The sequence below is a fragment of the Rhincodon typus genome, chromosome 37 (genome assembly GCF_021869965.1).
Source record: "Rhincodon typus isolate 14 chromosome 37, sRhiTyp1.1, whole genome shotgun sequence".
NCBI classification, from domain to species: Eukaryota; Metazoa; Chordata; class Chondrichthyes; order Orectolobiformes; family Rhincodontidae; genus Rhincodon; species Rhincodon typus.
The window spans coordinates 17919105-17933844 of record NC_063368.1 but is presented as its reverse complement, the minus strand read 5'-3'; the positions used below and the strand labels follow the sequence as shown (position 1 = coordinate 17933844).

The following is a 14740-nucleotide window of genomic DNA, read 5'->3' as shown; positions in this document are numbered from 1 at the left end:
CAGATTAATTTAGGATATCTGATCAGTTAGACTGGAAGGTCTATTTCTGTGCTGTACATCTCTATGACTCTATGACTATCCCAACAAGAAAGAGGATGGTGAGACCAAAACTAGCAGATGGATCTTTCACCACACCAGATTTTGTTTTCATTTGTGGGATGAGGGTGTTGCTAGCTAGGATTTATTGTACATCCCTGGGGGTAGTTAGAGTCAACAACATTGCTGTGGGTCTAAAGGCACATGTAGGCCAGACCAGGTAAGGATGGCAATTTCTTTCCCTAAAGGACATTAGTGAACCAGATGGGTCTTTCTGAATAATCAACAATGGATTCATGGTCATCATTAGACTCTTAATTCCAGATTTTTATTGAATTCACATTCCACCATCTGCTGTGGCAGGATTTGAACCCGGGTCCCCGGAACATTACCTGGGTTTCTGGATTAACAGTCCAGCGATAATACCACCAGATCATTGTCACCCCTAAAGAGGTCTTTTTAAGCCCTGGATTGCTGATGATGTGTTTTCTAATAAACCAGGCAATTCCTCTGTTGTAATATCGGCAACACTTTTAATCTCATGAATTTCCCACACAGGGTGTGCTGAGAATTTATCTTACATCCAGGCTATGAAATATATCACTGTTCCTTCACTGTCACTGGGTCAAAATCCTGGAATTCCCTCCCTAAGGGCATTGCGGGTCAACCCACAGCACATGGACTGCAGCGGTTCAAGAAGGCACCCCACAACTTTCTCAAGGGACGACTAGGGCTGGGCAATAAATACTGCTCTTTTCAGTGATGCCCATGTCCCGGGAATGAATTTTAAGAAGTGTCAGCAAAGGTTAAAATTGAATCATAGAATCATACAGTACAGAAGAGGTCCTTTGGCCCATTGAGTCTGTACTACAAAAATAGACTACTACCCATACAAATCCCACTTTGTCAAACTTGAATAAACTTGAATGTTATGACACTTCAAGCGCTCATCCAAGTAGTTTTTAAAGATTGTGAGGTTTCCTGTCTCAACTAGCATCTCAGACAGTGCATTCCAGCGCCTCCCACCACACTCTGGGTGAACAATGTCTTTTCTCAAATTCCTTCTAAACCTCCTGTTTCTCACTTAAAATTATCCTCCCTTCCTCTTGACCCTTTGACTAAAGGGGAATGGCTGCTTTTTCTTCACCCTGCCTATGCTCCTTATAATCTTGTGCACCTCAATCAGATTTCCCCACTCAATCTTTGCCGCTCTAAAGAAAACAACTCAAGCATATTCAGCCTCTCCTCATCGCTGAAATGCTCCATTCCAGGCAACATTATCTCCTCTGCACCCCATCTGGTGCAAGAAGAAGGGTCAACATTCAAGGCCGTTCCCCAGAGAGCACTGAGGGGTTAGCACCAGAGCAGAACCCATCAGGCTGTTTGTTTCAGAAAACATTGAAATGTAACACATATGTGAACGAAATCTGTATTGCAAACGGAGTTGGGTATCTTTGGATGCCATGTACTTTGTTTAACCAAGGATCCATTTTACTGCCATTAGTGAATCCTGGAATTTTAGGGGAAAAAAAAAGCATATTTTTTCTGAAACAAAAGAAGTGTGGAAATCATAGCTGCTCCTCGTTCTGACCAGACAAGTCACACTCAAGCTGCAGTGTCAGTAAGGAACTGTGAGGAGATCTCTCACCCTAGCCCAACAGCTCTGAGAGTGAACTGAACCTCTAACACTCCTCTTCTTATCTGTCAGCCAGGGCTCCCTGATTGGACCAGATTTATAGCTCCAATCAGGTAACATATATTCTATGAGGTCCACTCGGCTGGCCTCGTTACAACCACCACACCTCTAACAGGACTTTTTACCTGATGTGACGATGCTTTTGTTAATCTCCCTTTACATGAGAAACTGGGCATGGATATTGTGGTATTGAAAAATCCAACAAACACTTATTAGGAGTAATCATTATGTACAGGCATTACATTTACAGGCAATTAGCAATTAACACAGTCCCAGGATTGTAGCTTTCGTCTGTGTAACCCTGTTAAAGACCAGCCTCAATGACTAATACAATATAAACTTTTCAGCCTCCAGGCTGTAAGTAATTTTTTTGTCACCTTATCTAGACTGGAAATGATTCAGTCTCCCCAGCAGTGGGCACTCTGGTCTCATCAACTATGAAACCATTGAATGAACAAAGCTAATCAGTGCTGAGAGTGGCTCCTGTTGTGTGATGTCTGACAGTCAGCATGTTTGTAACAGACAGGCACACGATATCATCACGATGTTATAATATCTGACCTGAAGGTATAAAGATCATATACTCATCTTACCTCAGGCATCACTTAAGGCTTGGCACTCTCCTGGAGGCATGCTCCTTTTGTAATCAAATAATTTAACATTATCCCAGACACTTATGTGCCTGTGAATGTAATACCTGTACATAATGATTACTCCTAATAAGTGTTTGTTGGATTTTTCAATACCACAATATCCATGCCCAGTTTCTCATCTAAAGGGAGATTAACAAAAGCATTGTCACATCAGGTAAAAAGTCCTACTGGAGCTGTGACGGTTGTAAATAGGCCAGCCGAATGGACCTTATAAAATATGAGTTCCCTGATTGGAGCTATAAATTTGGTCCAATCAGGGAGCCCTGGCTGATAGATAAGGAGTGTTAGAGGTTCAGTTCACTCCGAGAGCTGGCTCTGAGGGAGCTGGATCGGTGTGAAGGATTCTCCACATGTAAATAAGGGGTGACTTGGTCATGGGACACCAACCTCTGTGGAAATATTTCAGGAGGTAATCTCACATCAGTGATCTCCTCAACAGGAGCTGGTATCTCTTGTATTGATCAGTATGACCTGTTTCCCAACTCTTCAAAGACTCTGACAGTCACAAACTGAGTTCCTCAGACCAATATTCTATCCCTTGTCTTACAGACTAACGTATAAATGGTGTTGCTCCATCTCTCTAGACTCTAGTCATCCAGAGTTTGACCAGTAGGTTTTAGGGAAATATCTGTCATAAGTGTTTCAGTACTGATAATGGCAACTTGTTTGGATAGTGTAAATATGTATAGACCCCAGTTAGAAGCATAGAATCCCCGCAATGTGGAAGCAAGCCATTCGGCCTGTCAAGTCCAAACTGACCCTCCAAAGCGTTTCCCATCCAGATCCATGGCCCCACACAATCTCTGTAACTCTTCATTTCCTATGGCTAATACACCTAGTCTGCACATCCCTGGACGCTATGGGAAATTTAGCATGGGCTGGACAAGCAACATCTCCACTTTATAATTATCATCCTTGCTTTTAGATCTCTCCATGACCTCACACACACCCTCCTCCCTACCTCTGTAACCTCTTTCATCACTAAAAGCCTTCCAATTTTGTAAGGTCTTCCAATTTGAGCTTCTTGTCTACTACGCCTGATGTTCATCTCCTTCTCCTGTTGGAAGCCATGCTTTCAGCTGGCTGGGATCTCGGCTCTGCACTTCCCTCCCTGAACCTCTCCATTTCTCTTGCCTCCTTTAAGATGCTCCTTAAAACCTACTTCTTCGAGTGATCTTTCCATCCTTCATGTGGCTTGGGGTGTCAACGTTTGATTTCATTACCACTCCTGTGAAGTGCCTTTGAACATTACAAATGCTTATAACAGGTGAAAGATGGTGTTGTTATTGAATGTGCTTAGCATTAGGATGACTGGCAGTAAACCTGGATTACAGAAATAAAAACAGAAAGTGTTGGACAAACTCAGCACCTGTGGAGAGTCAAACAGAGTTAATGCTTTGAGTTAAAAATGACTCTTCTTCAAAATATTTCCCCAGTTGTTCCTGGCACTGACAGTATTTACTCACATTTCTACAGTATATTCTTGCAAATCATACTTTACAGGATATTAGCTTTTAATTAATTAAAAGTTGATTGTTTGAACATGAGACAAAGGAGTGTCCTGGCCAGGGTGGCAATAAACAGGTCCAGACAGTGACTTTGCCGACTGCCTGCCCCTCTTCCGCGGTTATGTTCCAGCTGGGGTGTGCTTGCAGAGGGGAGCACATGGTTTCATCAACGCTCTTAATGCCTTTAGAGAGAGAGACACCATGGGGAACACAGTGCTTCATTTCAACCTCCAACTCCAATTTGATTTAGTCCTCTCCATCTCTCCCTGTTCCCCATCCCACTCACTTTTTGATGTCAGCATTGCCCTGAACATTGCCTTTAAGACTGCACCTAGGGGTGCAGGTGCATAGTTCCTGGAAAGTGGAGTCACAGGTAGACAGAGTGATGAAGAAGGCATTTGGTACGCTTGCCTTTATTGGTCAGAACGTCGAGTAAAGGAGTTGGGAGGTCATGTTGTGGCTGTACAGGACATTAGTGAGGCCACTCTTAAAGGCAAGCATACCAAACACCTTCTTCACTACCCTGTCTATCTGCAAGTCTGCATTCAAGTAACAATGAACCTGCATACCTAGGTCTCCTTGTTTGGCTACAGTCTCCAGGACCTTACCATTAAGTGTGTAAGTCCTGACCTGATTTGACTTTCCAAAATGTAGCACCTCACATTTACCTAAATTAAACTCCTTCTGTCACTCCTTGGCCCATTTGCCCATCTGATCAGAGTCCTGCTGTGTTCTGAAGTTACCTTCTTCACTGTCCACTACCCCAATTTTGGTGTCATCTGCAAACTTACTAACCATGCCTCTTATGTCCACATCCAAATCATTTACATAAATGACAAAAAGCAGTGGACCCAGCACCGATCCTTGCAGCACACCGCTGGTCATAGGCCTCCAGTCTGAAAAGCAACCCTCCACCACCACCCTCTGGTATGTTTCTGTGCTATATGACTCTATGACTATAACAGGCTTTGCTTGTAATTATTCAATTGGCCACACAGGTGTTTTCCTGGTGGAGGAGAAAAGAAATACAATAAAGTCTATTCACAACAGTGTCTTCATTTCTGAATCACTCTATAGGAAAAAAAAGGAGCAGGAGTTGACTATAAGGCTGTTTGATTTTGCTTTGTCATTCAATAAGATTATGGCTAATCTTTGACACTTGACTCCACTTTCCTGCCCTCATCCCCTTGATTCCTTTCATGCCCAAAACAGTGGTCTTGAAATATTTTGGAAAATCTGCAGTCCTGTGAGGTAGAGAATTGCAAGGAGTCACAACCCTAGGTGAAGAATTATCTCCTTCCCAGCTCAGTCCTAAATGACAGGAGATCGGGATCTCATAGTGCTAGACTTCCCAGGAGAATTAACCCACAAGAACGTTCCATGTCAAGTTCTCTTGATATTTTATACATATCAATAAGGTCGTCTATCTTTCTTCTATGAACCAGAAAAGTAAGTCCACTCTACAGTGGGTGGTGCAGTGGCTCAGTGGTTAGCACTGCTGCCTCACAGCGCCAGGGACCCAGGTTCAATTCCACCCTCGGGCGACTGTCTGTGTGGACTTTGCACATTCTCCCTGTTTCTGTGTGGGTCCTCTCTGGGTGCTCTGGTTTCCTCTCATGGTCCAAAGATGTGCAGGTTGGGTGGCCTGGCCATGGGAGACGCAAGAGTAGAGGGGTGGGTTTGGGTGAGATGCTCTACGGAAGATTGGTGTGCACCTGATGGGCTGAATGGCCTGTTTCCACACTGTAGGAAATCTCTGCTCAAATGAAAGCAAATTGCCAGAGGTCTGAAATAGAAGTTAAGGAAACTCAACAGGTCTGCAGAGAGAAACAGAGTTAATGTAGCAAGTGCAATAGGGCTCTTCTTCAGAACTGATGGTAGTGACTAAGGGGCAGGATGAGCAATTGGAATGGATGGGGAGGGTGCCCAGAGCAAAAGGCATTCTGCTCAACCTGCCCTCATAGGAGAGATCTCTTTTTCTAGGATTAGAAGTGATCTGGTCCATAAGCACATTATATTAAATATCTCCCCTACTGAGGACCTTTCAAAAGAACGATGATTCACCTCTAAATAAAGCAGAAATCACTGGAGAAACTCAGCAGGTCTGGCGGCACCTGTGGAGAGAGAAACAGTTGTCATTTTTGAGGCTAGTGACTCATTATCTAATTGGACAACATTAAACGTTAGAAATTTAGTTTCACCCAGACACTAGTAACAGTTTATAGTAAATCATCAGGTTGTTAATTAGTTAAAGGTGGCATTGTGGCTCACAGCACCAAGACCTGGCTTTGGTTCCACCCTCGGGTGACCGTCTGTGTGGAGTTTGCACATTCTCCCCGTGTATGCCTGGGTTTGCTCTGGGTGCTGCGGTTTCCTCCCACAGTCCAAAGATGTGCAGGTTAGAGTGGATTGGCCGTGGGAAATGTGGGGTTATGAGGGATAGGATTGGCTAGTGTGGGGTCCTCTGGGTAGGATGCTCTTCGGAGAGTTGGTGCAGACTCAATGGGCTCTATCTGCACTGTAGTAATTTTACAGAGACAACAAGGTGTAGAGCTGGATGAACACAGCAGGCCAAGCAGCATCATCGGAGCAGGAAGGCTGACGTTTCAGGCCTAGGCCCTTCATCAGAAATGGGGGAGGGGAAGGGGGTTCTGAAATAAATAGGGAGAGAGGGGGAGGCGGATAGAAGATGGATAGACTCTCTATCCATCTTCTATCCGTCAGCCTTCCTGCTCCTATGATGCTGCTCAGCCTGCTGTGTTCATCCAGCTCTACACCTTGTTGTCTCGGATTTTCCAGCATCTGCAGTTCCTACTATCTCTGTAGTAATTTTACATTTGGTCTAAAGTTTGAGCAATATCCCAGTTTGAAGGTTGAGTAATGTTGCATTAATGATGCCCATGACTGTGTCTAACACTTGAGCCAAGACTAAGCTATCATTCAGAAGTTGCTGGAAAAGCTTTTGAGCTTTTGTTCTGCTTTTGTTCCTGATTTACAGCATCCGCAGTTCTTTTGGTTTTCACTAAGCTATCATTCCCTGTCCAAGAGATGCTTTGTCCTACAGGTTTAAGAAGTGTGACTAGGAAACCTAATAAATAATGGTGTGTAGCTTTTGTAATTTACGTGTAATTGACAGGTTCATTCAATTTCAAAAGATACCCTTTGGTCTTCCTCACTTCAAGACAAAGAGAGAGTAGTCAGTGTCCCTTATGAGGGTTTGTTTTAAAACATATTGTTTACTTCACCAGCTAACTATGAAAGTGTGTTTGATTGGACACTCCCCAAATATCTGACTTCACACGTAACAACTGCCTCCTAGACTGAAGTAAAGCTTTAACAGAACAGAGTACAGTACAAACAATACAAGACTCCATTGTTTTGAATACTAAATAAAAACCAGAAGAACTGCGGATGCTCTAAATCAGGAACAAAAACAGAAGTTGCTGGAAAAGCTCAGTAGGTCTGGCAGCATCTGTGGAGAGAAATCAGAACATTTCAGGTCCGGTGACCCTTCCTCAGAACAGGAAGAGTCCTGAGGAAGGGTCACTTGACCCGAAATGTTAACTTTGATTTTTTCTTCACAGATGCTGTCAGACCTGCTGAGCTTTTCCAGCAACTTCTGTTTTTGTTCCATTGTTTTGAATCAGGAAATGCACATTGAGTAAAGTTCTAATCAGATATGTTGCATTTCCTCTTGCTTCTGCTTAGTTTTATTTCTAAATAAACCAGATTTGTAACTGTAGCCTGACAATTACTACATGTCAGAGAAGTATGTATCCTTCAGCCAGTGAGGTTTGATAGTGCTCCTTCCACCAGACATATCAACTGATAAATAGGTTAATTATAAACCCAGAGGACACCACATTCCAGATGACTTTATGCAACAGATCATGCTTTGGTCCATAACAATTTGCAAGTGTTCCTTTATATAAAGGCATGATAAATTCATATTGTAGCACATTAACTGTAACACCCAACACCAACAACACAAGTTGCAGTGTGCCCATTCCAACAACTGTGCAACATGTTTTAATCAAACCCTAAAATAGAAATGAAGACTTGCTCATATTTCGTGCCTCACTTTGACATGTGATGAGTGTTAGATTAGTGAAGACATCAGCGATTTTAACTGCAGTATGTTCCAACAATTGGCAAGAAGATGAATGCATCTTGGTGGCTATTTGGTTGATGGGATATTACAAACTGTTGAAGTCCTGGTTGCACCATGGGGATATTTGCCACCACCAGAGGTGCAGACAAGTCTACGCTTCATCTGAAGATTTATTGAGAAATGCAGAACTTGGTCGTAATGTATTGGAGAATCAGCTCCAATGACACCTTCATAGCCTGGAGTGAAACCCTGAATCTCCAGCCTTGCAGAGGAGATTGACATCAACTGACCAAATCAGGGCAAAAATACAGCAGAGAGGAAGAAAGAGAGTCTTGCATTTATATAACACTTTTCACAGATACCAAAGTACAAAGTAAATCGCAGCAGATCCAAATACCTCTTGGACCTCAATAAAACATGAAAAATTGTGTTCTGATTAAAAAACAGATTTGTTGGAACCTCACAGCAGATGTCTGTAACCAACATTATCACAACAATAATGATAAAATGTGACGTGTTCAGTCCTGAGATGTAGGAGAGCAGATTGAATTATAGAATTGGCCAGCACAGCAAAGACACCATTCAACCCATATGTTCTCTGTAGTAGCATTTACCTTCCTCGATCAAGTCCAACTCTACTGAATGTTCTTTCAAATAACCATAATTCCCTTTTAAAACAGATGACGGATTCGTTTGCAACAATAGTTTGACTTGGGAGGTTTTACACTTATCAGCCTCTGTCAAAGGATTATTTTTCTAACCTTCCCCATTAGACCTTTTTAATGATCATCTTAAGTTTGTGCCTCCTTGTTATGGTCTTATTAAGCTGTAGAAACAAATGTGTCTTCTTCAATAAGATCAACCTCTGCTTAACGATCCCAACAGGTCTTCAGACTGGAAAAGTACTTATGTCTTTACTAAGAAAGCAAGATGTAAGAGCAAGACCAGACATAGCCCATGGACCCTGCTCCTCCACTCAATAAATGGCTGATTTTCTACTTTAACTCCACTTCCCTGCACCACTGTCCCTCAGATTTTCCCACAAGGCCCAATCATTTGATCACCCAAAGACATATTGATGCCTATTTTAAATTTACTGAATGACTTAGGGCACTGCTTTCTGGAGGATTTCAAAGATCCACAACTTTGAGTGAAGAAATGTCCCCTTATCTCATTTCTATTAGCTATCCCCTTATTCCTGAGACTGTGACCTTGTGTTCTAGACTCTGTTTTCCCCTTGGCTGCAGTGGGTCAGTATCTACTGGTCAAACCCTCTACGAACTATATTTGTTTCAATGACATTTATCATCTTTCTAAAATTCAGAGACCCTGCCTACCAATTTTTTCCCTCATTGCCTCTCCCCATAGTCACATTGTCCATAAGACACAAGAGCAGAAGTAGGCCGTCTGGCCCATCGAGTCTGCTCCACCTTTTATTGCTTCCCACTTCCTTTGCCAGGTCTTATCAAAGGAGCTCCTTTCCATACCTCCACTCCACCCTAAAATATGTCAATCAGCAACAAGGTCATTAGGACATTACAGGCAATAACTGTTGCCATGTGCATCATTCCAATTATCATTCATCTAAATGCTTTGAGTTTTGGACAATTAAAATGTCTTTCTGAATCTTGTGCTTCTTGTAAGGAATGCGGTGTTGGGGAATGGAACATATTTCAACAACTCATATCATGGTCAGGCACAAATTTAGCTTCTATACTGCTCTAACAATTAGCGTCAGTTCCACCTCTGTGTGTGGTCATATGATACTTTTCCAATCCCTATCCTTTCGATGGTTACCCAATGGGAATACCAATGATTTGTTCAAGCTGGTGTGTATTAAGACATGGATGAGGGTGGTCACCTCATTTCACATTGGGCTCTTAGCATGTGGCATTGGATGTTGTCAGTGTCTAAGTTGCTCCATCACTTTATTTTCAAAACAAAAAGACAGACGAACTAAGGCTCAAGGCCCATGGTAGCATTGTTACTACTCTTCCAAATCTTGGCAAAGATAAAAGTATGTTGGGAAAAGAAGTATCTCCTGTAGATTATAAAAAGATGGGAAGACTAAAGGATGTGAGTTCATTGATCTCAAACTGGAGAGTAAATTACAGCCCAGGGTTCCTGCTCCCGACTGTGATTCCGTGGCCATTGCTATAGAGGACTTCTGCAGATGTGGCAAGGTTAGTTTTGAAGGACCTGCAAATGCTCAGAGCAAACGGACAAAGATTGAGATCTCAAGATTTTTTAGACAGCTCTTTCAAATGAGCCAGCACAGGGTAATAGAATGAAAGGCCATTTGGTCCATGTTAACTTTACATGGGAAGAGGAGATTCACAGTTTCAAAAAAGCCCGAGAAAGCCTAAAATAAAACTCAACCAACCTCATATCTCTTAATCCCTTTAGCTTTCAAAAGGAGTTAACGGTGGCAGTGGGGCTGATTAGTCTGGATGGTAATATCATGAGGATTTGATTGAGTAGGAGGGACAATGATGGAAAGATGATTCAGAGAAGCAACGACCTTGAGTCAATCCCCTCTTGTGACTGCAAATCTGGCAAAGAATCTACGGACTGAAAACGCACAAATGATTTCAGGCGTGTTCCGGGGACACTGGTGGTCTTGGTGAAATATCTTTCCCTGAAGGTGCTCTTTGGCAGGTTAGGGCCATTGTGCGTTTGATTTTGGCTTCTCTCCTGTGCCTCCAGTTCTCTGGCGCTGTAGAGTGGCGTCTTGGACCTTATGGTGTTGCCAAACTTGGAGTAATCAACCGAGTATCGGCCCTCCTCTTCGGTCACAATCGGCACAAACCTGTGGCCCCAAAGTATCTCCTCCGGCAAATAGGATGTCCTCGCCTGGGTGGTAATGCCAGTGGTCTCCACCACCCCTTCAAGGATGACCACTACCTCAAGGTCCTCCTGTTGGAGACCAGCTGCTGATAAATCATAGAGTGGGCTCTTCTTATCAATGGTGTGGCTAATGATGAGGGGGGAAACCAAAAAAATCGCATTGATACCAACTGGGTTCTCCACTTGGATGTCAATCTGCGAGATGGGGATGACCTCACCTTCCCGAGTGGTGGTCTTCTTGATCAGTTGCATTTGGATGGTGGCACTAATTATCATACTCTTTCTCAGGTCCCCCACCCGGAACATAAAGCACAATTTCTTATTTCTCTGAGCGATTATTGCATGCTTGCTGAAAATGATGGTTTCTGCTCTTCGATTGGCCTGGGCAGTCTTCATGAAGATGCAGCCCAGCATGACTGCATTGACAATGAGGCCCGAGATGTTCTGGATGATCAGGACTGTGATAGCCAAGGGGCATTCCTCAGTCACCATTCTGCCTCCAAACCCAATGGTCACCTGGACCTCAATGGAGAACAGGAAGGCGGATGCGAACGACGTGATACTAGTGATGCAGGGAACAATATTGTCCTGATCGGTGTCCAGGTCACCATGGGCAAAGGCAATGAGCCACCAAAGCATGGCAAAGAGCATCCAACTGCACAGGAAGGACATTGTGAAGATCACAAGGGTGTAAGGCCACTTGAGGTCCACCAAAGTGGTGAAGACATCTTGAAGGAAGCGTCCTTGCTCACGGATGTTCTTGTGAGCCACATTGCAGCCTCCATTTTTGGTGATGAAGCGAGCTTTCCTGGATCTGGTTTGGTAACGAGGCTGAGAGAGGTCATCTTCCACCAGCCTGGTCAATAAGTACTCTTCAGGAACGATTCCCTTTCTCGCCAACATTGCTCTTGTGGTTGGATACAACTGCCTGTGGGACAGTAACAAACATAAACAAAATAGTTAGTACCTTTGCTGCCTTACTGTGAATCAAGATCTAGTCATTGGGCCTATTTGACTATGGCCACTTCTGTCTAGACTTATTATAGAAATGATTCTACTGACTAGCTGTGCATTTTTTATTCCTGTTGTAATTTCCTCCTCTGCCCCTTTAATTATCTCTTCCCATTACTTAATGGCGTCTAGTATCTCACAGAGGGTGGCCAAGGCAATGCTATTTAGGTATGCAGACCATCATGACTACTTGGAATCAGCTAGTGTCATGGATGACCATCTAGTTGATTCTCTTGCCTTCAAATTTAGAGCGTTCTACCATTACCAACCCCAGTGAAATCAACACTTTCAGAATGACAAATGAAGCCAGAGACCAGAAGCTAAATAAAGCTTGCATTTGTATGGTTTCTTTCAAGATCTCAGGATGAACCAAAATGCTTTATCGCCAATTAAGTATCTCTGAATTGTGGCCTCTGTTGCAATATGGGGAAGCGCGGTGGTCAATTTGTGCACAGCAAGATCCCAAAACAGCAGCGATAAGCAACCAGTTCATTCTGATATAATGCCTGTGACCCAGGATTGGTCTGGAGGACACCTTTTCAAGTGACAAAACTTGGAAGCACTTCTGAACTGTGAGATGCATAGTGAGGGACCTCAAGAGGAAATAGACAAGCTGATAGTTAAGGGCAGGCAACTAGTTGATGAAACTAAAACAGAGAAGTGTGAAGAGATTCATTTCAGGGAGAAAAGCTAAGAGAGCCAACCTAAAATAAAGGGAAATATTCAAAAAGAGACGCGGAAGTAGAGGAGCTGGCAAAAGATATAGGCACACAAGTCACTGAAGGTGGAGCATAGGATGATAGAAAGAGGTGAAGAAAGTCGATAGATCCAAGACTTTATAAATGGAGGCATTAGGTAGGAAAACAAGGGAATTATGATAAACCCTAACCAAATCCTGGTTTAACCACAACTAGAGGATTGTGTACATTTCTGGTCATCTCACTTTAGGAAGGATGTAAAGTCTTCAGAGACAATTCAGAAAAAAACTCACAAGGTGAGTTATGGAATGAAAAACTCAAGGAATGTGAGGATGGATTGGAGAAGCTGGGACTGTTCTCCTTGGAGAACAGAAGGTTTAGTAGAACTGCTGAAGGGACTGAATGGCGTAGATAGAGAGAAACTGTTGCTATTTATGCAGGGTTGAGGACCAGAGAATACCAATCTAAAAGGTGACTGGGAAAAGAAACAAGTTACAGAAGGAAAAATGTTTATATGCTTCACGTACTTAGGGTCTGGAATACACTGCCTGGATTTGTGGTGGAGGCAAGGCCACAGGGGATTGGGATTAGTGAAACTAGATGCTCTTGTGAGCTAGCACAGGTACAATGGGGTGAATGTCCTCCTCCTGTGTTTCAATCATTCTATACAAATTAGGAGGAGAAGTGGACCATTCAGCCCTTCAGGCCTGCTGGGCCATTCAACAAGGTCATGGCTGATCTAATTGTGGCCTTCATGTTCCTGTCTACCTCCATGCCATTTAAATCCCTCATTAGTCAAAATATTATCCAACTCAGGCTTAAAGATATTTGATGGTCCAGCCTCCACCACTTTCTCGGAAAGAGAATTCCACAAACTCATAACCCTCTGAGAGGAAGAATGTCTCCACACCTCAGACTTAAATAAGAGACCCCATTACTCCATGATAAACTGTTTCAGTGATACCAATTGAGGAATAAGTATTGGCCAAGACCCTGGAGAGAATTCCATTGCATTTTTTCAATTGTGGCTATTGGGCCTTTTATATCCACCTGACGGGACAGATGAGCTCTTCAGTTAATGTCTCATCTAAAAGTTAGTGTCTCTAACAATGCTGCACACCCTCAATATGGTGTCAATGTTTAGATTTTGTAATCATGTCTCAGTCCCGGAACTTTAAGGTCTAACACAGAAACAAGAGACTGCTACTACTAGTGGTCCAGGGAGATGCTAACAAATTTATTAGAGTTATCATAATGGCCTGGTATGGCAACTGCTCTGCCCAGGATCGTAAGAAACTACAGAAAGTGGTGTGCACAGCCCAAACCATTACGGAAGCCAACCTCCCATCCATGGACTCCATTTACATGGCTCACTGCCGCAGAAAGGCTGCCAACATCATCAAAGACTCATTGCACCCTGGTAATGATCTCCTACAACCTCTTCCATCAGGCAGAAGATACAGAAACCTGAACGCACACACAAGCAGGTTCAGGAACAGCTTCTTCCCAGCCATTATTAAACTGATGAATGGACTTTCTAACTTCACATAATGCTGATCTTGTTAATGTCGATCTTGTCTAGCACACACCCTGCGCGACGTAACCTGTATGCCTCTAAGTTTTTTTTCACCTTATGATCTGCACATCCTTGCTTCCTCAGATCTGCCTATACTGCTCATAAACAAAGCTTTTCACTGTACTTCGGTACATGTGACAATCAAAGACCCCTCCCACCCCAGGTTGTACCATCTTCCATCCTCTCCCATCAGGCAAAGGATATAAAAGTTTGTATACATTCAAGAACAGATTCAAGAACAGTTTCTTCCCTGCTGTTTAGACTTCTGAATGGACCTCGCTAATGTTAATTCTGATCTCCATCTCTGAGACTTCCCTGCAGCAGTAACATTGTATTGTGCACTCTGTATGGTACAATCTGCCTGGTTAGCATGCAAAACAACAATTTTCACTGTATCTCTGTACATGGGACGACAATAAATCAATTGCATAAAACAGTTAAAAACCAAAAGAAATGCGGACGCTGTAAATCAGGAACAAAAACAGAAGTTGCTGGAAAAGCTCAGCAGGTCTGGCAGCATCTGTGAAGAAAAAAATCAGAGTTAACATTTCGGGTCCGGTTCTGAGGAAGGGTCACCAGACCCGAAACGTTAACTCTGATTTTT

General features: G+C 43.1%; 1 protein-coding gene across 1 annotated transcript in view; it reads right to left on the bottom strand.

Annotated features, from left to right (window-relative positions):
- Window positions 1-8342: 8342 nt before the first annotated feature.
- The window catches only part of LOC109921904 (ATP-sensitive inward rectifier potassium channel 11-like), an 11492-nt gene continuing 5094 nt past the window's right edge, over window positions 8343-14740 (bottom strand). Inside the window, exon 2 of the mRNA XM_048617530.1 lies at window positions 8343-11779. Coding sequence (XP_048473487.1) covers window positions 10510-11754 — 1245 coding nt within the window. The 5' untranslated portion in view covers window positions 11755-11779 and the 3' untranslated portion in view covers window positions 8343-10509. The remainder of the gene's footprint in view (window positions 11780-14740) is intronic.